This window comes from Lolium rigidum, chromosome 3, assembly GCF_022539505.1.
Source record: "Lolium rigidum isolate FL_2022 chromosome 3, APGP_CSIRO_Lrig_0.1, whole genome shotgun sequence".
Taxonomy (NCBI): domain Eukaryota; kingdom Viridiplantae; phylum Streptophyta; class Magnoliopsida; order Poales; family Poaceae; genus Lolium; species Lolium rigidum.
In genome coordinates this window covers 325,364,887-325,387,710 of record NC_061510.1, presented here as the reverse complement: position 1 = coordinate 325,387,710, position 22,824 = coordinate 325,364,887, and the positions used below count along the sequence as shown (strand labels likewise).

Here is a 22,824-nt window from a genome sequence, read left to right as displayed (position 1 = left end):
GGCGCAATAGGTATTCCTCATACCCCTTTGCATACGGTCATCTTCCGCCTTCTTCTTAGCTATCTTCTCCTGCCTCTTCCTCTCAAGTTTTTCCTTCTCCCTCTTCCGCACCGTCCTCAAAGCCTCCTCCCAAACAGACTCCTCCTTGGCATTGCCCTCCCACGCCTCCTTCCCCTTGATGGGTTGAGTTGCCATAGCTGAAAACAAAAGTGAAAAAACCAAAGTGAGTCACGGAATTGGAAAATAGAAAGTACAATACAATTAATATATTGGAGACACATACGGAAAAGGCTCCGCTAGGTATCCTAGCATACTACCACCCCGACGTCCACCACGACGACCTCTACTAAGTCCTACATGAATCCTTGGTTGCCTTGGAGGTTGTCGCCATTGTGATTGATAACTTGGAGCTTGATGCCTTGGAGCTTGTTGCCTAGGACCATGTTGCCTTGGGGCTTGTTGCCTAGGACCATGTTGCCTTGGGGCTTGTTGGCTAGGAGCTTGTTGCCTTGGAGCTTGTTGCCTTGGAGCTTGTTGGATTGGAGCTTGTTGAGAATGAACTTGTTGGCTTCGACTTTCATGGCTTGGAGTTTGTTGGCTTGGAGGTTGATTTGAAGCTTGTTGGCTACTTGATTGTTGGCTTGTGCTAGCATCATTGCCCTCTGACTTCTTGCCATTATGATGGGTCCAAGTAGGGAGAAAACCTTGGAGCCCATGTCCTTTTTGTGGCTTCGATGGAGAACTTGAACTCCCGAACTGTGAACGGATTATTATAGTCCACACGTCGAGTGCGTGCTGCTGTGAGCAAGTGGGAGCAAGCCAAATGAAGCAACGATGGCCTCCTACATGTGCATTCACTAGAGTACTCAACCAAACAATATGTGATTACGGAAGTGTGGTGTTATTGTGATCGCTACATGTGTGATCGCTCCACTGACCCCGTCTTGGAAGAGCCTATGCAAGAAACAAAAGTGTGCTGCGAACCATTTGATACTTGTGTCATTGAGATATTGTAACTTCGTTACATTTGCCCCCTTCATCTACCTGTGCGCTCGACAGTCAACAAAAGCTTCACAATTTTGGGCGAACAGACCTCCACCTCCGCAAGTTTTACAAAGAAACTGGGATCAAGCCACCAGAACAGAGCATCCAAACTCAGACGGTGCGCATCAAAAGGCATGTGCAAACAGTGCGATTCTAGCTAATCTGTTGATTGGAGATTTCCTGCAGCAGCATGATCCTTTTTCATAGCCTCCAAAGCCTCCCTGCGAACATAGACCAAAATTAATGTATATAAAAGCAAAAGGTTGATGAAAATATGGTGCAAGAACTTCTTGAGATCTACTACATAGTTCAGGAAACAAAATATATGCACAGAAGCAGGCTATGATAAATATGTTTGTTTTACTGCATGGTGTAGGCGCGGACTCCACCTGACTAATCAGTGTACGTGTGTTGGGGTTTAGAAAAAAGGAGTAATTACCACAATACTTTCTCAATCTCGGCATTCCCTGGATCCAGTTTCAGTCCATCCAAGAAGGCCTCAACTGCTTTCTTGTGCTCCTGGGGAACACAAATTGGACAGATGATCCACAGCAAGCTAATGCAAACAAGGCAACAGATGACGAGTAGAGTAATAATCTTTCCAACCTTGAGCGACATATGAGCAGCCCCTTTCCGGTAGTAACCTTTCACCCATTTGGGTCGTCTTGCAATGCAAACATCAGCATCAAGCAAAGCCTTCTGAGATTTGCCAATTTGAACATAGCACAAGCTTCTATTTGAATACAAGGTTGCATCACAATTGTCTAATTCAAGTGCCTGCATCAAATTGACAATTTAGATATATAATATGAGTCAAATCCAAGAAAAAATATTCTATATACTAGCTGCCTTTGCATCTAGCAAGCAGGAGTCAAGATAACTTGCAAATCCTCCAGCCGCTACTTTACGCATAAAATTTCAGAAATGTAGTTTACATAGTGGAAATGTTAAGAGTTAATTTTGGAAACCCCCAGTTTGTGGTCGTACTTACGAAATTACCCCGAGTATTTTGGCATGAGGCACATAACCTCATGTTATCTGGTCCTGTCCGTTTGACGAAACCCTGTCTTTTGTTAATCACACAGCCACATAGGTGCTGACAAGTGGCCCTGCAGAATTATGTTGGTTCCATCTCTCTACCAGTAAAAGTCACTATTTCTCCCCAGCATAGCCGCTCCTGCACGGCAGCGCCTCCCCAACAGTGAACACATGCCGCTCACATCCCCCCAACTATCACCGATCCGAAATGCGCTGCCCCCCACTGGAGAGCTGAGTCCACTGATTTGTGGATGTATTTATACCAACAGATAGTAGATTGCACAGAAAGGTGGTGACTAGTGGAGAGCTCTTGTTAGCTGGCAGGACACTTTGGCAGGAAGCAGAGTCACTAGGCCTCCCAACCATCAACAGTGACATCACCATTCTACGAGGTCTAGAGCGGAGCGTTGCGGGGGGAAACTCTGGGGACTGTGACATGAATCAGTTGGGTTGCGGAAAAAATTACGGCGTGAGTGAATGGACCTCAGTCCATGTCAGATAGACTAACAAGTTTCCATACTGGGAAGGAAGACAAAGCAGTCAAATGGTCCAGCAAGTAGATCCTTGACGTCACCAAGCTTGCAAATTTAATCTCATGTACTTTGGTGAAACTATAGTACCATAATATCTGAGGTTATGTTTTGCTAGACATACCCATGGTTCCCGCAGCTTGCTAACAATACATATGTTTTTTCTGAGGCTTGTAATTTCGGCCATTTTTAAGTTCCTAGTTGTGGCATCTGTTTAATCTGCTTAGTAACATGAAGTGCATAAAATTGACCGCTGAAGGTAAAGGACCAAAAACTGAACAAGTGCAAACTATTGACATAAAAACTAAGAACATCCAAAGCATAACAAACTATTTTGCTCCTTACAGGATAATGCAATTAACAACAAAACGGTGAAGCACAATTCATACTGCGCAAGGCACCTCATATAGCATTAAGATGGGAGTACCTCTGAGTAGAGTTTTGAAGCACCAAGGTAGTCCTTTCTCTTAACTGCATTTTCTCCTTGCGATTTCAGATCAGCTATCTTATCCATGGTCTTGTTGCGTGGCTTCTATGAACATACATTATGGGAAAGTAGGTTAGTAACACCAAGAGAAGCAATCATGCAAATTTAGGAAAAGACATCGCAAGCTTAACAGCACACTACAGGTGAAAACTACTTTTTGCCCTTCAAATTCTCTGATGTTAACCAGTTGCAGCCGAGGGGGCACATCCTCACAGATGTGGAGGTCACCAGATCATGACAGGAATGGAGGAGGCAACCAGATCTGTTAGTTGTGTAAATTAAGTGTTGCCATGGAGTTATCCCCTGGCAGCGTTATTTCGAGTGTAGTAATACAAATATTATTTTCGTGCATATATCTCGCAATAATATGATTGCTAGTGTTGTTAATTTTGTACAACATAAAAAAATTAATATGTTGTACCCCATTTGGGATTATGTATTGCTTTGCAAAATATTTAACTACTTATGTCACAATATCTTGATAAGCTGAAGTATTGCTGAAATGATCCAAAGATGACTAAGATTGAAGCTTAAAATAGGCTTGTTAGATTGTAGTGTTACTTCTCAAAAGAAAAAAAAATACATATATCATGGTTAGTGAAACAACTATGTTTGTTATTAGCAAATTGCATGTGAAAATAACCATGAATAGTCTAATTTAAAATTATTAATGTAATTCATGCTGCATGGATTTTGCTTGTTATAGTTAATCAGTAGACACTTCAATTTTTGCAGCCCATGTTGGCGCTGCTGAATTGTTCAGCACAATAACCTGCTCAGTCGAGTCTGGAACATGTGCGTACTGACACACCTATCATCTGGGGCTTATGTGACATGGTAACCATGAATACTTGGAATAATACGAAACAAATACAACCCATACATATAGTATAATAACACAGCTCACTGGTGCAATGGATTGAACGTGGGGGGATAAACCATGCAAGCAACCGCGAGTCCCATTAACTTTCACTTTTTGGCAATACTAACCATAATATATGTGTTACTGGAACCATATAATATTCTGACAAGTTACGATAACATTCCATGGAAAGCTTAACAGTTACTGCCAGCCACCTGTTGTAGTAAATAACAGGTGGTGATACTTGAGGGGGAGAAATCCTGAGTCAATGTGTGAAATTCTCATTCAAGTGAGATAAGGGTTACAAGTTCATAAAATCCATGTATACAAGCAACTATAGAAATATAGAATGGTTAGAGAACTTCCAATACAAGTCAAACCTTAGGAATTGAGCATCCTGATTTCTGGTGAGCAATAATTCCTTGGACACTCCAGTTTGCTACTGCTCTGATGGGAGAAGTGAAAGGAAATAGAATCTCCACAAGACTTCTTTTTCCGAAGCTTGCAGCAATTTGTAGTGGCAGGTGGCCATGCTGTGAAGTAACAAAAGAAAGAAGATTAATTTTATAGGGACAATATATCACATCAGAAAACTGGATATGGTTTTCGCTGGAATATACTCCTATTAGTTTATTATGAGCTGATTACCTCACAAAGAAAATAATCATGACAAAAATCGTTGCGATATAAACAAATATAGAAGGGTGGGCCTGGCGCAGTGGTAGAGTATCTCCACTTGTGTCCTTGCAAGGGAAAGGCTTCCTAGAAATACCCTTCCCCAGACCCCACAAGGTGTGGGAGCTTTTAGCACTAGGTACGCCCTTTTTTTAATAAACAAATAATTCCCTATGAACCCAACATGGATGTGCAGCTGCACATGTGCAGCCAGATACAGAAAATTACAAATGTAACCATGTCATAAGGATGTGACTACACACTAAGCCCACAAAATACCATATGCATTAGATTTACACATACTTAGAATGACAAAGGATTGGGAAGAATAAAAACTCACCTCTTTATCTGGAATGTTAGGGTCTGCGCCAGCCTCTAGCAAGTACTTCATACAGTCAGCCAAGCCATACTTGGTTGCCACCACCAAGGGAGTGTCTGGATTAGCGGAATTCACATCAGCACCAGCCTGTGGACACATGCAATGCAAATCCATGCATACATCAGATCATGAAGAAATGGAATCAAATAAGAAACCACTTATAATGGATAGATGCTATACATGAAGAAAAATAAAGCAAATAGGATTTTACCAGACCTTGACAAGTAGCTTGACACAATGCAGTGAAATAGATTCACTCAACCCATGCTTAGTAGAATCAAGAGCCGTAGCTATAGGGGTACCTGAAACTTCTGAAACCCTGTTTGGCTACAAATTTAAAAGAAGACAATCATTTCCTCCAAAAGAAGTGAGTCGTGACATAATTCAACAGGTCTCAAGAATACCACAGTGAATACAAAGTCAAAACAGAAAGCACAGGCCAGAAGCATTCGACTATATACATCCAAAATACATGTCCGAACTCACATTTGTACAATTACCATTATTTTGGATTTCTAAAGCTAAATTAACAGCAGATGCTACCCTCGACTTGGCAATAAAATTTACATGAGTGGCCTGAATTTAGTTGGCCATTATAGGCATTTTCCAATATATGATTGAAGCAGAGGTGACTAGAAAATTTATGACTGCTGGATTTGTCAAAACAAAATATGGTAAAAAATACTTGATTATCAAGTAGTCTTGGGTGGAAATTTGGAAGATAAATCCAACATGACAGATGAAAGCAAAGCATATAAATAATCCAGATTGCATCAAGTTGTCCATATTGTCAATGAAAATAGTATGCAATGTACACTACATCTGCATGGTGATCCAACAAAATCTTCAAAGCACCAGGATTCCCATATGAAGCAGCAGTGTGCAGGGGTGTTCCATGAACGCCAGCTATATCAACTGTGGCTCCTCTGGATAGCAACAGACGCACTATCGCTTCATTCCCTGGAAATACATTAACATGAGTGTTATACAGAGCAACCATTATTTAGACACACTGGCTAAGACAACTAGGCAATTAATTCCTATAAGATGCAGTAAGCCACTAAAAAGCTCCATAACGGCCTTTTCTTCCCGTAGTATCAATCATGATAAGCAAAAACATTTAAAAATGCAAACACCAATGTAACCATAAAATGCATTTGAGTTCCTCTAAGTTGTTATCAAATAATTTACAGAAAGGAATTAAAATGGAACTATCAGACGTTCAAAAGCAAACAAACAATTGAACATGAATGGCACCTTAACGAGGTGGGTCAATAGTGCTGGCAAGGCACCAAATCCAGAATGGATTCAGACACCGAGATATGCGTCCAGTAACAACAGTGGGTGAGGGCACAGCGTGTTGGCCAAATAGTAGTTCCGGCTACTTAAAAACCAGTAAATCAGTAATGAAAATGGTTTGGGGCATATTTTTCAGTCGCACCTCTGAGGTAATGAGGTGTACTAGTAAAAACTTCTGAAAAATACCATGACATAGAGATAATATATATCAATTGTGCTACAAAAGGTCAAATCCAAATTCGATCCACACTTGATAAACAAAAATAAACGGCTATGAATTAGTAGTATCATATTCAAAACCAGAGCAAATAGTATCATGCTAGTACTTCACAGTGAAATTTGTCCCCTTTTTATCTGTAAGTTCAGTGACATGATATATGCATGTTGTAAAAAAATAAGAAAATTCTCAAGACTTCTTTAATGCAAAATTAGGAGCTCTCAATATTCTTCCAAGTTGTAGGCCTCTCGGTGATATGTTTGGATCAACACCATAGTATCAAAGCATGATCGGGAAGAACCACAAGAGCTACAATGCTGGCAGGATGCAAGGTTCATATTGACAATGGTGCGTAATGATTAAGTAGTGGGGTAGGTTATATGGAACAAAATCTCGAATAAAGCTTTAAGAAGATTGAAAGAAGAATGTTTTAAGACAGGTAAATAATACATAGTGGGTTCGTTTCAAGATTGTTATCATGAGGCTAACAAACCAGCCCAGCATAGAAGAACAGGGCAACTAAGAAGTTAGTGGAACAAGTAGAATACTTAATCACACAAAGGAATATTTCAATACCCAAAACGGCTTCATATTTACCTGTTCTTGTTTAGCAACAGATCAACATTCATGAAAATCACTAATAGATCAATGAGAGAGAGAGAGAGAGAGAGAGAGAGAGAGAGAGAGACCATTTTTAGCAGCTGCATGAAGAGCAGCAAAGCCTGTCCCATCTATCTTATTCGGATTAGCTCCATGGTCAAGAAGATATCTGGCAGAAATAAATTCTCCAGACACTGCTGCAGCAGCCAAAGGTGTTGGACCTGACAATAAAAAAAGTACTTTGTAAGGTTACCAATATCTCTGGTTCTCTCATGTCGAAGGTGAAAACACTAAGAGCTCTACCAATGTAGTATTAGGCATACCATGTTTCCTCCTTACATTGATGTACTACCATTAGATAAATGCCTAGAAGTGTGAGAAATAATTCACGAAATTTCTATGAGATCCTCTCACCACTGGATAAGGATAACCACATAATGAGATATAGCATGGCATGCATCATGCAGGCCCTCATGTGAGTTCGAGACGGGAGATATTCCCTCAAGCTTCAAATTCCATTATGAGATGCTATATGTGGAACCCATATTTTAACTTCTGCTACATATATAGCCAACTTATTAACAAAGTACCACCTAAAAATGGTAAATAAGCACGAAACTGGAACATGAATCAATTCTACTTGTAACAGTGTAGAAGTACATGTAAGGAATGTGATGGGAGCTGTGTATTGAATGATAAAACGTGACGGAAAAGATAGCAATATCAAAGTAGAACATATCTCAATAAAAAAAAAAGTTGAACATATCTCAATAAAGATTATATTAAATGTACCATGTTACTCAAGCAACACACTGATGTAAAAAATGATAAGAAAATAGTTGAAATCTCCGAAAAGAACCTGCGTCAGCTACATTATTTATTAAATCAGAAACACACAAAAAGCAGATATGAATTGAATTTAACTTCACAAAGTGCCCTGAAATCATGCCAAAAAAATCCTGAGAAGTGCAAAACAGAGAGAACAAGGGCAAAAACTATTTTGACAGCACATCATCACTTTTGTTCACTAATTTTAGCATTCAGAATTGGACATAGAAATAGGGTAGTGGAGCTAGGAAATATATAGAAGAACTAGCAAAGACAGGCATCATCTAAACTTGACATGCTGCTTCAGACAAACGTACATGACAATAACGCAAGCTCATAAAACAAAAGTGCAGTTAATCTAGAAGAGAGAAAAGCACGCACCGCCACGGAAGCCACCGAGATTGACGTCGAAACCAAGCTCCTCCACGAGGTACTTGCAGACCTTCATTTGGGACAGGGACGAGGCCATTTCCAGCATTCCACATCCCTCTAGTATAACCATGTCCGCAAGTTTAGCCCTATCCTCCTCGTCCAGTGCGCGCACCATCTCTACATCAACCAAAAAAATAAATAGAACTGCAGATGAATTGATTGTGATGAGATGCGTACAGAAACTAACTCCCAAATCCTAAAACAAATAATTGTGCAACATGGGTCAAAAAGTTGACAGTAAGCATGCAAGTCAGCAGCTTAGCGCTCCAGTAGAATAGCAGAGCCAGATCTGGCCAAAATCGACTAACGAAACAGAGTATGTACAGCCGCTTATTTTTATTGAAAAAAATTGGGTGGGTAGATAGTAAAAAGAGCACAACCATCCACGCGCGAAGGAATTCGGGAACAAGCACTCCTGCAAGGAACAGGAGGCAAGCGCACCGCGTACAGGCCACAACGAAACGAAATGACTGCCGTATTGGGGCGGCGGGCGGGGCGTACGGTAACTCACCCTTGAGGCGGGGAACGTCGTCGTCAATGACCGCCTGGAGAAACGCGCTCTCCGTCGACCCGTTGGCTGGAGGAAGCAAAGAACCGAAATCAGCTCACTGTTATTAGAGACGAGGAAATACGCGACGCGGGGCTAGGGTTTCCGGCGGCGGCGGCGGCGGCGGCGGAGATGCACGCGCGTACCGAGGATGGACTGCAATTCGTAGTTGTCCAGGCACGACTGCATCTCCCCCATTGTAGGGCTTCGGCGGCGGCTGGCAGGCTGCCTGAGCTGCGGCTCCGGGAGGGGGTTTGTGGTGGTTGGGGTTTTTGGCGGTGGCTTCCAGGGGAAGGAGGCGGGAGGGGCAGGGGAAGGGGCGATTTACAAAAAATAACCCTTTATGTAAGAATTTCACAAAATGACCCTCCAGTCAAACTATTTCACGATTCTAACCCTTTTGTGTGGCTCCGCGCCACACCCTCCGTTTGTGTGGCTCCCTTTGCATGGGCGCCACACATTCTGATATACGTGGCGGCTCGAGCCTGCCTGCCAACAATGTGTGGCGCCGCTCCCAGGTGTGACGCTCTTGCAAAGGGCGCCACACAAAAGAGTTAGAGGCGTGAAATAGTTTGGCCGAAAGGTCATTCTGTGCGTTTTTTCTCATAAAGGGTTATTTTTGTGTAAATCGTCAGGGGAAGGAGCGGCAACACTGAATGTATGGGAAAAACATATACCGTTGATGGGTATGGGTGACGGTAAAATTGAGCAATGGTATGGGTATGGGATAGCTTCACTCGTACTCATACCCTCCGGGTGCCATTCCTAATAATACCTTTTTATGTGCGATTATGCCTGTGTGGAAGTCACTTGTTAGTAAAATATTTTTATATTATCCCCCATTTCAAATTCATCCAGGTCATATCTTTGTCTTAGGTCAAATTTAAGTAAGGTCTCAAAAAAAGTGTGCAGAAATATACATCTAAAGAACTTTATAGAAACCTATATCAAAATCTAAAACACCAAATTAGCCCAATTTCATTTGTCATAAAATACACTCTTATTGCATATATTTGATAGTGTAAATATCAGTGTATTTCTTATACTACCTACGTTTAAAAATATGTGTCTCACTTTTGTCTAGATATAGATGTATCTAGATGTATTTTAGTTAGGGATACATTGTATCTAGATAAAGTTCATACCCCTATTTTTAGACGAATGGAGTAGAGTAATTTTAATTCAAAGATAAAACTTTAATTAGTTTGAAACTTAGAATTCGTTTCTTGGTTGGTTCGATGGTTCGAGTGAAACCAATTCTAAGTTTTATCTGGCGGAGCAACCACGAAAATGGAATTTCTTTTCTAGCCGATGTGAAACTCCAGTATTATTGTGGCTTTTCATGGTTGTACTATTTGGCCCATTCCCTTGTCAATCTCTGCGGAAAAGATCCAACCGAACATATCCTACTACAGCACCCAACCAAACATATCCTACTACGGCAATATGTCTATGTGTAGTGTATTCAATCTCTATGTTTCTTTATTCTGTATTCGTTTTTTTCCTTTAGTCAAAAGGATACTCCGCATGAAACAAACTGGTTCGCTATTTTCACCCCTACTTGTAGCTACAAATTTACCTCAACTCAAGTTTCATTATATAGGTGGAGTGGCACAGCTCTAGAAAGTGGGAGTATAGACCTATTTCTGATTCACATACTATTTTATTAAAAATTCTCTCATTTTCTGAAACAGGTATCTACTTATCATATGCCATACAAATTAAAAATTGTTAATTAGCTGAAGCTGAGGAGTTGAATGTTGAGAGCTAATTTTAAGAGCAGAGTTAGTTGGAATATGGTATAGGTTAATAATACCAACAAGCGGTTTCCTTATTGAGTCTGAATTTTAGAGAAAATTGCAGAGGCAGCAAAGATGAAAAGAGAGAAAACGCTCCTAACTTTTACCACGGGGAAGTGAAAGCACAGGTTACCAAAGCAGCAAAACGTGTGGTTTGGCAAAGAAACCACAAGACATTCCAGAAACCATATCCAAACACAGGATGATTAGCTAGACAAAGCAAATAAATCTTTAGAACACTGCCTGGCTCCACAAGCAGCCATATGTAGCAACAGGCAACAGCCAACCTCACACAAAGAAAGTACCAGTATCCTAACGACTCAGATGGGTTACAGCACGTCAAGGCTCACCACCACTTCGCCGCACTGAGTCACGATTAGACAAAAAGAGTCCGCCACTTCATCAGACATGAATAAACAGACACGAATGAGAAGCCGCCAGAAAGGAAACCCACTCAACCAGCAGGAACTCCTTCAGCCCTAGTCAGATGAATCGTCGCTGCAACCAGACGAATGATCCTTCTTCAATGCCACAACTGCCTCCCTGAAAATTGACAGACATGACTGTTAAGAAAAATCTATGGTGGGGCTCAAGCTGTGCCAAGTTTAATCTGTTCCAAAGTTCTCCCTCACATTTCTGCTCAAACATAATGTCACAACTAGATATACAGCATAAGAATGCACCAGTTTACACTAACTATATGTAATGACAGTATACAGGCAATAGGATTCATACAACATGCCTCACTTGATTAATTTTAACCAGAATAATTTGGATAAAAACCAGTTATTTAAGCAAATCTCAGAAGAGATGTTCAAGGAAAGAAAGGAAAGATTAAAAGATTTACCAAAATGCGTCATGCATCTCCTCATTCTCAGGATCCAGTTTCACTGCAGCCATGAAAGCGTCGCATGCTTCTTTGTACTCCTAAGGACAAATAGAAAACACAAATCACATTATCAACATGGGCACATGGGGTTTACATGTAAAACAGTAAAATAATACCAAATTGTAGCTTTATCTTACCTTGAGCACCATGAAGGCAGCTCCTTTCCGATAGTGACCTTTTGGCCAATCAGGCCGCACCCTTATGGAAGCATTAGCATCCACCAAAGCATCCTGTGCTTTACCACTCTTCAGATGGCAAAGGCTCCTGTTTGAATAAAGCGCCGCATCTGCAGGATCCACTTTGATTGCCTGCATAAAAAAAATTCACAAAAAGCTGTCAGTCATCCCAGAATCAAACTAGCAAAACGGGAAGTATAGATCACACATATCCACGCCACAACAAATATGGAGCAAACGTAGCCCTCTGGTAGGAAGACATGAAGCCACAACAATTTACCTCACTGTAGAATTTTGTTGCAGCAGCATAGTCCTTCTCCTCTACCGCTTTTGCACCAAGTGATTTCAGCTTTGCCTTCTCATCTTTATCACATACCTTGTTCTGTAACAGTAAGAAAACATATATATTAGCAGTATGCATCTAATGCACCTTTTCCAGTATGGAAGTTATGCAATTATGTACCTTGGCAGAGGACTTCGACGCACTAGCCTCCACTTTCTTGGAAGGTTTTTCTGAGTTTGCGTCCACTTTCTTGGATGTTTTTTCTGACTCTGATTCCAGCTTAACCTTGTTGTCTTTGTCACATTTCTTATCCTTAATAAGAATGTTCAGTGTGTTATATACATACAAAATATGTGAAGTTAACAAACATGGAGAAGCTCAATGTAACACCTTTACGTTCAAAATAAGTTTGAATATACATTGAAAATACTCAAGTATTTAGTTCAGAACAACAATTTAACCACTTCACTTCAAGGGCATGTTTAGTTACAATCAATTGAACCCTAACTATGGTACTTCAATCTCCAAGCAACTGTTTGGCAAAATTGTGCAAAGAGAACACCTAGAAATGGTAAAAAAATGCAAGTGAGTATGTCACATAACATACTTTTACTGACCCAGTGTGGGTAAATATCATGATGCTATATGTAAAAACCTATTTATGTTCTGTTTCGCAAGAGTGGCAACTAGGACTCTGCATCTATTTTGCATGTGGTTCCCTGTTGACCACAGTTTCAATACAATTTGTGTTCATCAGTTCCTGATTTTAAGTGGCCAGAAGAAGTTTTGACAAACTAAATAGGTCACATTATTCAAGACATGATAGTTTTACACATCCATTTCTACATATTTGTTATTTAGCTGCTAGGCAGATTTTTCTGACAAAAGAACATTGCCAAGACAAAAGAGAACAAATGACATGAATCTTACATCACAGTTCCACAAATTAAAACATTTTTTAATGAACGTATAATGTAGCTTGTACCTTCTCCTTCAATTGTTTCGATTTTGCATGAGCAATGATCCCTTCAACACTCCAGTTTGACACGGAATGAAGAGGGTAAGTGTGAGGAAATAGAATCTCCACGAGCTCTCTTCTTCCAGCATCTGCAGCAATTTCTATTGGTGTGGAACCGCCCTGTTATAAAAATAGAACAAGATATTTACAAAGGATGATCGCAACATGTTTCCATCAAGTTAGCATGTTAAAAAACAACAACGGGCACACTAAAGCAGCAATCATCTAGACACATTGCCTCAGGCTGCAAGAGTTAACAATAGAACATCATCACCACAAGTTTCCTACCTAATGCTAATTATAACGATTCAAGTTGGTGGCCACCCGTTTACTCTTGCTCTGGACTTACTTATCTCAACCATGGCAAGAGCAACATACAAAACTTTTTTGCAGGTACATACAAAGTTACAAACCTATAAAGCATAGCAGCAAGCTACCGTCACATCTGCCACCCCCGATAAATGAAGCATCACCGTAACTTAATTTGACACAATATATTTAGAGAATAATTTGACATATTTACTTCAGTACACTATGCATCACATCGATTTATGGTTCCATATTGTATCATGGGTGTCTTACTAGGCAGTTTAATATTAACAGGAATAATATCAATCAAGAAAGCAAGTTGCAGGAGTCAAGAGCTTACATGGTTGATCGGAATATTGGCATCTGCACCGACCTCCAACAAGTACTTGACACATTCAGATAAGTCTTTACTGGTTGCTATCACCAATGGAGTATCAGGATTTGTACAGTTGAAATCAGCACCAGCCTGTGAATAAAATTAATGCAATAAATGAATGTGAATGGACATTTACAATTCGTATAAAGTTCAAAAGCGCAGCAAAGCCTAAATTGGATTTCTTGTAGCAGTGAAGATACAATTAAAGTGAACTGGCTACAGACCTTGACAAGGAGCTTCATGCACTTTAGAGCAGCAGACTCAGTAATTTTTCCAGGAATAACACAAGCAACCGCGGCACAAAGAACTGTAGCAGTCATGGGTGTTCCTAAATCTGCACAAACCCTGTTTGGCTACAGGTATTTTGGAAAATATGTCAGTTCCCATGAAAAGCATAATAATTGTACAGATACCAAATATCAAAATACTTACATCTGCATTGTTCTGCAACAAAACCTGCACGATGGCAGACTTCCCATGAGATGCAGCCATATGTAGTGGCGTCCCTTCAGAAGAGGATGCATTAACACTTGCACCGTTGGATAGCAACAGTCGTACCAGTCCATCATTTCCTATTATTAAAAAAGAAATGTAAGGAGTTGCGTCAATTACAAAGATCATTCTAGAAAATAATTTGTTCTAGACATTCTCTAGAAAAATTAAGCAAAACATAGATCTGAGATCGGCACTATATTATTCAAGTGATGTATTTTGAGTTCAACACACACACACATACACGGCCCCAATGCACATGACAAACTTGAAGTACAAACAGGCAGAAAAACAATTCGAAAAAAAGGTGAAGAAACATTAATCCAAGAGGGACATTAATTATGTGTAAGTTATTTATGTGTAATACAATATCATGCTTCAAGTACAAACAGATAAATATGCAGTCTAAACACAAACTGTGGATGGCCATTACTTATAGTAACCAGATCAGGTGGCAGGACCTCAACATATAAAATGAGCAGTAATTTGGAACTATTTTGTGTATGCAGCAACAAGGTAGTAAACATAAAAAATGTGAATAGGCGCTGAAAGAGAACCTTCCTTTGTAGCATAGTGAAGAGGAGTAAAGCCTATGATGTCTTCCTTATTCGGATCAGCGCCTTTCTCCAGCAAATACCTCACAGCAATTGCTTTGCCACGCGACACCGCACAAACCAAAGGTGTCATGCCTGCAAGGAGTGTGACAAACAAGCAGTTTACTCAGCTCAGATACATCTTGCCAGGCTATCACAACAGAACGTGAGGCATAAAAGTTCTACAAATGCATCATGGCATACCAGGCCACAACTACAACAACAAATGACAATCCAATAACAGCACAATATATGCATGTTTCAAAGTGGGTGGGATTCTCAATCAGTTATTTACAAGAAATGCATATCACATTGGCTGCAACATGAAAAGCAGAACCACATTGCAGCAAAGTCTGGATATGGCACTATTGTTAATGATAATAAGAAGCATCGTTACAGGGATTCCAAAATCATTAACCTTTGCGCAGTGGCACAAGACAGCCACATTGAGTGGGGTAATAAAACAGGGTAGGCAATAAAGGGAGAAATTGTGTAATAAGCAAAATAAGCACACGAGACGAAGAAACCAGTTATGCACATAACAAGCAATGAGCCCGCATGATGAGTGCTTTCCTCGCATTTCTAATAATAGCATGCCAACAGTACAACTTCATTTAGAATAGCAGTTGACTACTCGAGAGAGAGAGCAAGCTGATACCCGAATCATCGTTAGCCTCGGCGTTGATGTCAAACCCAAGATCCTCCACCAGGTACTTGCACGTGTCCATCCTCCCCATGCCTGCCGCCTCATGCAGCGGCCCCAGCTCCTCCATCTCCCCCGAGTCGGTCGACTCGCTGTCGCTCCCAGCCATGTCCTCCATCATCCCTTGACAAAAGAAGCACGGTCAGGCAAAAAGTTCAGAAAATTTCCGCAATTTCAGTCACGACTCGTGCGCCGGATGTGAAGTAGTAAAATCGAAGCGCTCAAAAGACAGGGAAAACGGGCGCCTTGCGCGCGGAATCACAGGATGGCCTGCGCTACCTACTGACTGTACAGCGGAAGGCGTACGTCTACGGAAATAACAGCGCATCTGAATGAGCAGTGGCGGAAAAGTAGAGAGACCGGCTAGAAGCAAACCCTAGGTAGAGTAGCGAAAATAAAGCAGTTGCATTTTGGAAGAGGGGGAGTGAGGGGAGCGGGGGATCTGACTTTGGGCGCGCTCGGGGTCGACGTCCGAGGACTCGATCATGCGCTTCATCGTCTGCTTCTGCTGGGCACCTGTAAGCCAAAAACACAAGGGATTAGCCCAAGACGCCGCCGCGGGACGGATCTCCCGAAAAGAGGAGCGGGGAAGCGGCAGATCGGCGGCGGCTTACTCATTTTGCACATCCCGAGCTGGGCGGCGACGTGGCCGACGCTGGCGGAGATGCTCTCGTTGCTGCCCGGGACGAACGCGCCGCCGCGGCCCCGCCCGCCTCCGCCGCCGCCGGGGTGGACGGCGACCGCGCGGCGCCTCCCCCTCGCCATGGATGCGGAACCCTAGCTAGGAGATTGGTGTGGATTGGGTTTGGAGTTTGGACTGTGGTGGTGGCTGAATGCTGCTTCGGGAAGGCTCGCGGCAGGCTTTATGGTGGGATGGGAGCGGGCGGGAAACCGGGGGGAGAGAGATAGACACAGGAATGGGATGGAGCGCGATCGGGCGCCACGTGGAGGATCGGACGGATGGGGTGGAGCGGGGAGCAGGTGGGGACTGGGGAGGGGTCTTCGCTACGCGGCACCCGTGTCGTGCCACGAATGGGGGGGCCTCGTGCCCCGGAGGCGTGCGTGCGTGCGTGGTCTGCGGGTCTGAAATGGAAATGCTACGCGCACGTCCGGAAGTCGCTACGCTGGATGTACATGGTTCTGCTAATCCGCTGCAACCCTAAAAGCATCACTCTGCTACTGCCTTTAAAAGTTTGAGCCTTAAAACGCAAATACAGGTCGAGAAAAACGAGTTTTGAGGGATGAAAACAGCGCGCAGATCTGTGCCCTAAAAAATAACCCGAATAGAGGAATATGTTAGTATTATGCGCGCGGATCTCCATCTCCAACAGTGCCCGGGGCTTGGTATCACCGCGGTCGGGCCGTCATCGTCCGCCACAAACCCCCGCCTAGCCTGCGCGCATTAGCGGCAGGCAACGCCTCGCCCCTCGCTGGCATGGTTTGGCTCATGCTCCTGCCGTCCTCACCTCTGTGCGGCATCGTGTGCGCCCGTACTTTGCCCTGCCAACCCTCACTAATACAGGTTGAGGAGCAAAGTAGGGGCCAGGCCTCAAAAGGTTTAGAGATTTAGGGGCACTGGTCTGCGCAATTTTTTGCCCACAACCCGTAAAAAAATCCGTTATTTTGAGGGTTTGACCATTTATGCTCTAAACAACACGGGGGAAATGTTCGGCAGAAAAAGACTTCCTGAAGAATGCTCTTTCTCCCCAGATTTTTTTTTTGCTATGATTTTTGTTTCCGGAAAAATGTTGAATACTCCCTCTGTGCACTAATATAAAATATTTTAGGTATTTATAAAGTAGACTAGATACAAACTAAATTGAGTGAACCTAAATAGTAAGAGTAGTAAAAATAGATTAGGTACAAACTAAAGTGGGTGAACCAAAAAAAAAGACTTCAACATCTTCTAGTAGATAACTTGATATGGGATGTTAATTGCATGATGAAGGAGAAAACCACATGAGCGTGTTTGTGACACAAGAATTCTGATCTTGTTAATTGTACTACTCCAAACTATCTATAATTTGTATTCTGATCTAGTAAATTTATGCAGAAAATGGATTAGAATCGAGCTTCTAATCAGCCTAATCTGCTACACATAGCAGAGAAAGTGACTCTAGAACATGCTGCTTGGCTCAACAGGTGACATGGCTCAACAGGAAATCTAAGTAGGGATAAGTAAACCTTACTGTACCAATCGAGCAACAATGGCAGGGGAGAGGATATATAGACTACCAATCGGTCAACAATGCAAGTTACTCAGCGTCCATGCACTACAGCTCAACGGATGACACACAACAACACACAGTACATAAACTAGCTGCCAGCTTGAACCGAAAGCCCATTGGTCGCAGCAACGAACAGTGATAAATGATCGTGATGCATGATCATACATGTATGGTAGTCCTATTGATGCATAATTTGCCTCGACTCACAAAACGAGCATTTTGGACTGAGTTGACATACAAAAACCACGTGCTACCTTTTTCCAAGTATATACAAAGAACGGAAACACCAGAGATTACAGAAACCAGCACGCACAGACACTCCCGGCCGAGCACTAATCAAGATCGTAGAGACTTGGTTCAGACTGTTCCTTCCTCATCGCCTCAACTGCCTCCCTGAAATTGTGAACAAGATGGGGGATCATAAGGTGTTTCCACAACCATTGAGAAAGGAACAGACCATTTAACAGTCGTCCTTTTGTTTAAAAAATAAATCTACCAAATAGTGTCAACAATAAAGAGACCAAGTTAATTTCAAATGTATATCGTCAAATTATCACCACAGGTACTAAGGTTCATAAACATGGTCCCCACTAAGAGGCGGTAGTTGAAGAATCATGCTAATGGAATAGGTACAGTACCAATATGCGTCCTCCATCTCTTTATTTTCAGGCTTCAGTTTCACTCCAGCCAAGAATGCATCAGATGCCTCTTTGTACTCCTAAGAATAAAAACGTGGATCAAAGATCTACTAAGAGTTGATTTATGAAGCAGCAAAAGACCATTATATCGTTCTCTAAGTCTTACCAGAAGAGACATGAGGGCAGCTCCTTTCCGATAGTAACCTTTGTTCCAATCAGGCTTCAGACGTATGCAAGCATTGGCATCATGCAAAGCGTCGTATTCTTCATCACACTTGAGATGGCAAAGGCTCCTGTTCGAATACAACACTGCATCTTCAGGATCCAGCTTGATCGCCTGTACCAAAACAGTTATTGATGACAAAGAAGCATATAGACCCTGTTATTGCAGAGTCAAACTAGAATCATGATGTGGCTAACTATGTTAGAACATAAGAGTATGCTGATGCGTGATGTACAGCAGTACATGTAAAGCTACTAGCCTGTGACTGAATGCGAAGGTTAAACTCTGGAAACTTTATCGCTCATATATCATTATTTGAAGTACGTTCGAAATAGGACAGAACAATGATCCAGTTAAAACAATGAATGGAATACGTGAGCTTATTAGTTTTTCTTGTACGAAGTAATGTAAATACTTAGAAAGGGGATACGAATATTAGTCAAAATACACAAATCAACAGTAACTTGCATTTGCCGGCGTATTATATGCAAATAGAAAAGGCCCTCATGCCCCCTAAAAGCTAGCAGTACAACAAATATTCTCAGATGTGGGAAGCAGTAGTGTGACTGTGTGTGAGAACATGCAAATTTTCAGGATGCAAAGTGTTCTGTTCTCAGTTAATGTCCACTACTTCCTGATGTATTAGCGAATATCCACAGTACTCTACAGTTCTTCAGTAAGAACACTTTCAGAAATGATTGAACAGCGATAGTACCTCAGTATAGAATTTCAATGCAGCAGCATAGTCATTCTCCTGAACTGCTTTTGCACCGTTTGATTTCAGCTGAGCCTTTGGACCGTTTGATTTCAGTCGAGCCTTCCTACGATCCTCACTTGGCTTAACCTAAATTCATTAAGCAAAAGTTATGTCAAGACAATAGATAGATCTAGAAAACTTCCTATCATGCTTTCCACCAATTATTTTCTTCAAAACGTATAGCAGGCATCTATTAAAGAGATAATGAGTTTGATTATTGCGAATAAATTTCCCCACTTGCCTCTCCAATATCACAAAATCGCAGCTAACAATTTCGTGTTCGCAATAACCCTTCATAACCATGAATTCAATGCATGTATGTTTGAGAGAGGCTACATACCAAGCTTTTTCTACTGGTTTCCCAAGTAATTATTGCAGACAGGATACAAAAAAATACAGGGGTTGTGAGTGCAAGAAACATAACACAAGAAGATTTTTGCAAAACAGAGACATCTCACATCTAAATGATTTATGCACTTTTCTATAGCATAATGAGATAAAAGACTGCTAAGGTCAAATGAAGCAAGCAAAGTTCTTCGGTTTGTGTTGAGCAGTGTCTATATATAAATTTTCACATTAAACTAGTAAAATCATTGGACAGTACGTAAAACATGAAATTATTCACATAAAAAACAAAAGTCATTAATGATGCAATGGGATCATTAGATTATTGTTTTGGGTAGAACTAGACTGTACTGTTTAAGAAACAGCAACAGGTCTCAGCAGTAGGATCAATCAATCAACCCATAGCACCTAGTTTATGGATAGGACTATTAGGGTCTCTAATCTGATTTTCTAGAATGATTCTGTCTCTTGATGTAACTGAAGCTCACGTATTAAATACGACAAGTTGCACTTAAGTATCAGTAAAGAAGGATTGTGGCCTCCGTACACTCCGAGTCTCCAAGAGATTGCATCGCATTGTATTCATCACCCAGACAAGTTAATCCAACAAGTGCAAAGATAATAACGATGATGTTAGAGTATCAGGTTTAAGAACTAACATCAGTATCATGTTTAACTGGAACATTGGCATTTGTAGCAACCTTCAACAAGTATTCAGCACATTTAGTTAAGCCATTGGTAGTTGCTATCGCCAATGGAGTCTCAGGATTTGTACATTTGACATCAGCACCAGCCTGTGGATGAACAAATATAACATAAAAACATGTGAATGCCGAAAATATCTTTTCACACGAGATTCTCTCGAGCAATCAAAATATACAGAATGTAAAACTGGGTATCAGACCTCGACAAGAAGTTTCACACACTTTAAGCAAGTGGATTCGTCCATTCTGTCAGGAGTAGCATAAAGTGTTGTAGTTAGGGGTGTACCATACTCCCAAGAGACTTTGTTCGGCTGCAATTTTAAATTGAAAAAGCATAAGCCACTTCCCAGGTACCATGTAGAAGAAATAAGATTCTAGAGATTTCATATGCATAAATACTTGAACTAAGCAAGAAGTAGTAAGCTCAAGTAAAGAACATCAATTTATTAATTACGTCTGCATGGTGCTCCAACAAAATCTTCATAGAACTGAACTTCCCGTGAGCGGCAGCAGCCACTAGAGGTGTCCCTTGAGAAGAAGGTTCATCAACATTTGCTCCATTTGCTAGCAGAAGTTGTGTAATTTCATCATAGCCTATGAATAAAGGAAAAAGAGACCTAAGTATAGAGCCATAATATGAAATATAAAAAGCTTAGTAAGCTGTAACTATCATAACCACCATCGCCCCTCCTGGTTATGGATCAGGAGTATAATTCATACAAGCCTTAGTTTATGTGAATGACATGCTTTAAGGGTTTAAGTGAAAGAAGACCACCATGCAATTTGAATCGATATATCCTATTAGGATATACAAGAGGTTAACAATTGTTTTGATCCCCAAGACAAGTTCGATTTGGGAGATCTATAAAAAAGTTATGTAGTGGAACCATCACTTGTGTATTAGTACTCTCTCGCTGCAGCGCAGCATAAAAGACAAAGTTAGGATAGTCACAGGTTGGAAAGCAAATAACCAGGGAAACTGGGGCATAATAGTCAACTATATTTTATACAGCAGAAATCAGTAATCATTTACAACTGAGTAGAATGTGCAGAAATAGACACCTAACGCTGCTGCCTCATGCAGAGAAGCTGTGCCGTTGGAGGAGTCCTTTATATTGGGATCAGCACCCTTTTCAAGAAAATACCTCACAGCAGTCACTTGTTCATGCGACACCGCAAAATGCAAAGGTGTCACGCCTGCCAAGAGCATTCCAGTAGAGCAATTTAGTCAAATATTGACACCTTGACAGCAAATGGCGGGACATAAGAAGTCCACAGCAGCATTCTTCAGCATACCAAAGGGATACATTGCAAATTTGCAGTACTGAAGACTATCCGTAACATAAACATCATTTATAAAATTATAAGCATATTCACTATCTGTTCAGAAAGATGTCTTAGAATCATGTTTCACTACAGTAAAAAGAAAATTGAAACACGAGATGAATAGGAGTACGAATTGTAAAGAACACACATACACAAAAGCAAAATAAACAATTGCACTTGCACAACGCAATATTATTTTTTGTATCATTTGGAGTATACCCCACATTCTCCTACAGATTTATTTTCGTTTTAGTGCTGTCAATATATATGGTATCAAGAAAAATACAGTGCATAAAAACAGAGGGCAATAGCTGAAACAAATAAGGAAAAGCCTGCTAATAGAACTGATCATAATACATGTTCCATCTGCGAACTGAGTCATATATACAGTCTATAGTAGCAGCTCTTGTTTTCCAGAAACAAGAACTCAACAATAAGATGAAAACAGTAAATATAGCATTCGCATACCAGATCCACGATCAGAAGCATCCGAATTGACATCAAACCCAAGCTCCTCCACCAAGTACTTGCAGATGGCCATATCACCCGAGCTTGCCGCCAAATGCAGTGGCCCCAAGTCGGTAAACCTCAGAGAGGAGAGCGACTCCCTCTCAGCCACATCCATGGCATCTACCGCGGCTTCAATGCCCAATATTCACAGGAAGCACGTTTTAGTCGTTAAGGCACAGAACTTGCATAGTAGTATCCAGTATCCACGATTGTTGCATAAAACAAGATCCAAATACTCAATAAACTGAAGGTGAAATGCGATTTCCGACCGAAACTCAATGCAACTTGGCCACGAATCAGATTCCACCAACTACAGATTAGAAGTCGGTCGATCTCGTGCAGACGCAAAGGTGCATGCATCCGCAATCAGAGAACGCAATCCGAGGGAATAACGGCTACAGGGATCGAACACCTCACGACCATGCCATATTTGTGCAGCCAAAGGAAACAGGAAAGCCAGTGACGTACTCCCGCAAATTAAGCACCATTCCAAAAAATGTCTGCACGCAAATTTACT

The 22,824-nt window shown here is 41.3% G+C and overlaps 3 protein-coding genes across 3 annotated transcripts; all 3 read right to left on the bottom strand.

The window, feature by feature from the left end:
* Positions 1-866: 866 nt before the first annotated feature.
* Positions 867-9,136, bottom strand: LOC124696996 (poly [ADP-ribose] polymerase tankyrase-1-like). Its single transcript, XM_047229644.1, has 12 exons — positions 9,085-9,136; positions 8,903-8,968; positions 8,341-8,508; positions 7,221-7,352; positions 5,836-5,975; positions 5,232-5,342; positions 4,977-5,102; positions 4,342-4,494; positions 3,040-3,144; positions 1,651-1,821; positions 1,484-1,563; positions 867-1,265 (listed from the first exon to the last, which is right to left on the bottom strand). The coding sequence occupies exons 1-12, from the start codon at positions 9,134-9,136 to the stop codon at positions 1,202-1,204; spliced, it is 1,368 nt and encodes a 455-aa protein (XP_047085600.1). The 3' UTR covers positions 867-1,201.
* A 1,832-nt stretch (positions 9,137-10,968) lies between these two features.
* On the bottom strand, positions 10,969-16,268 carry LOC124703836 (ankyrin repeat and protein kinase domain-containing protein 1-like). Its single transcript, XM_047236074.1, has 13 exons — positions 16,191-16,268; positions 16,024-16,092; positions 15,532-15,699; positions 14,838-14,969; positions 14,221-14,360; positions 14,013-14,141; positions 13,753-13,878; positions 13,071-13,223; positions 12,266-12,397; positions 12,083-12,184; positions 11,764-11,934; positions 11,585-11,664; positions 10,969-11,280 (listed from the first exon to the last, which is right to left on the bottom strand). Exons 1-13 carry the CDS (start codon positions 16,201-16,203, stop codon positions 11,217-11,219), a joined length of 1,479 nt encoding a protein of 492 aa, XP_047092030.1. The 5' UTR covers positions 16,204-16,268; the 3' UTR covers positions 10,969-11,216.
* A 1,758-nt stretch (positions 16,269-18,026) lies between these two features.
* On the bottom strand, positions 18,027-22,369 carry LOC124699999 (poly [ADP-ribose] polymerase tankyrase-2-like). The gene is made up of 9 exons (XM_047232204.1): positions 22,266-22,369; positions 21,534-21,668; positions 20,926-21,065; positions 20,672-20,782; positions 20,427-20,561; positions 19,381-19,509; positions 18,609-18,779; positions 18,443-18,522; positions 18,027-18,197 (listed from the first exon to the last, which is right to left on the bottom strand). The coding sequence occupies exons 1-9, from the start codon at positions 22,336-22,338 to the stop codon at positions 18,137-18,139; spliced, it is 1,035 nt and encodes a 344-aa protein (XP_047088160.1). The 5' UTR covers positions 22,339-22,369; the 3' UTR covers positions 18,027-18,136.
* Between the last annotated feature and the right edge of the window lie 455 nt (positions 22,370-22,824).

Coding starts and splice junctions, on each gene's coding strand:
- LOC124703836 (XM_047236074.1), bottom strand. Junction 15,700..16,023: donor CGACCCCGAGCGCGCCCAAA/GTCAGATCCCCC, acceptor TCTTTTGTCAAG/GGATGATGGAGGACATGGCT. Junction 13,224..13,752: donor CCAATATTCCGATCAACCAT/GTAAGCTCTTGA, acceptor TTTTTATAACAG/GGCGGTTCCACACCAATAGA.
- LOC124696996 (XM_047229644.1), bottom strand. CDS start 9,136: ATGGGGGAGATGCAGTCGTGCCTGGACAACTACGAATTGCAGTCCATC. Junction 8,969..9,084: donor CGAATTGCAGTCCATCCTCG/GTACGCGCGTGC, acceptor TGCTTCCTCCAG/CCAACGGGTCGACGGAGAGC. Junction 3,145..4,341: donor CAGGATGCTCAATTCCTAAG/GTTTGACTTGTA, acceptor GTATGTTCATAG/AAGCCACGCAACAAGACCAT.
- LOC124699999 (XM_047232204.1), bottom strand. CDS start 22,338: ATGGCCATCTGCAAGTACTTGGTGGAGGAGCTTGGGTTTGATGTCAAT. Junction 21,066..21,533: donor GCATGAGGCAGCAGCGTTAG/GTGTCTATTTCT, acceptor CTTTATTCATAG/GCTATGATGAAATTACACAA. Junction 20,562..20,671: donor GTGTGAAACTTCTTGTCGAG/GTCTGATACCCA, acceptor GTTCATCCACAG/GCTGGTGCTGATGTCAAATG.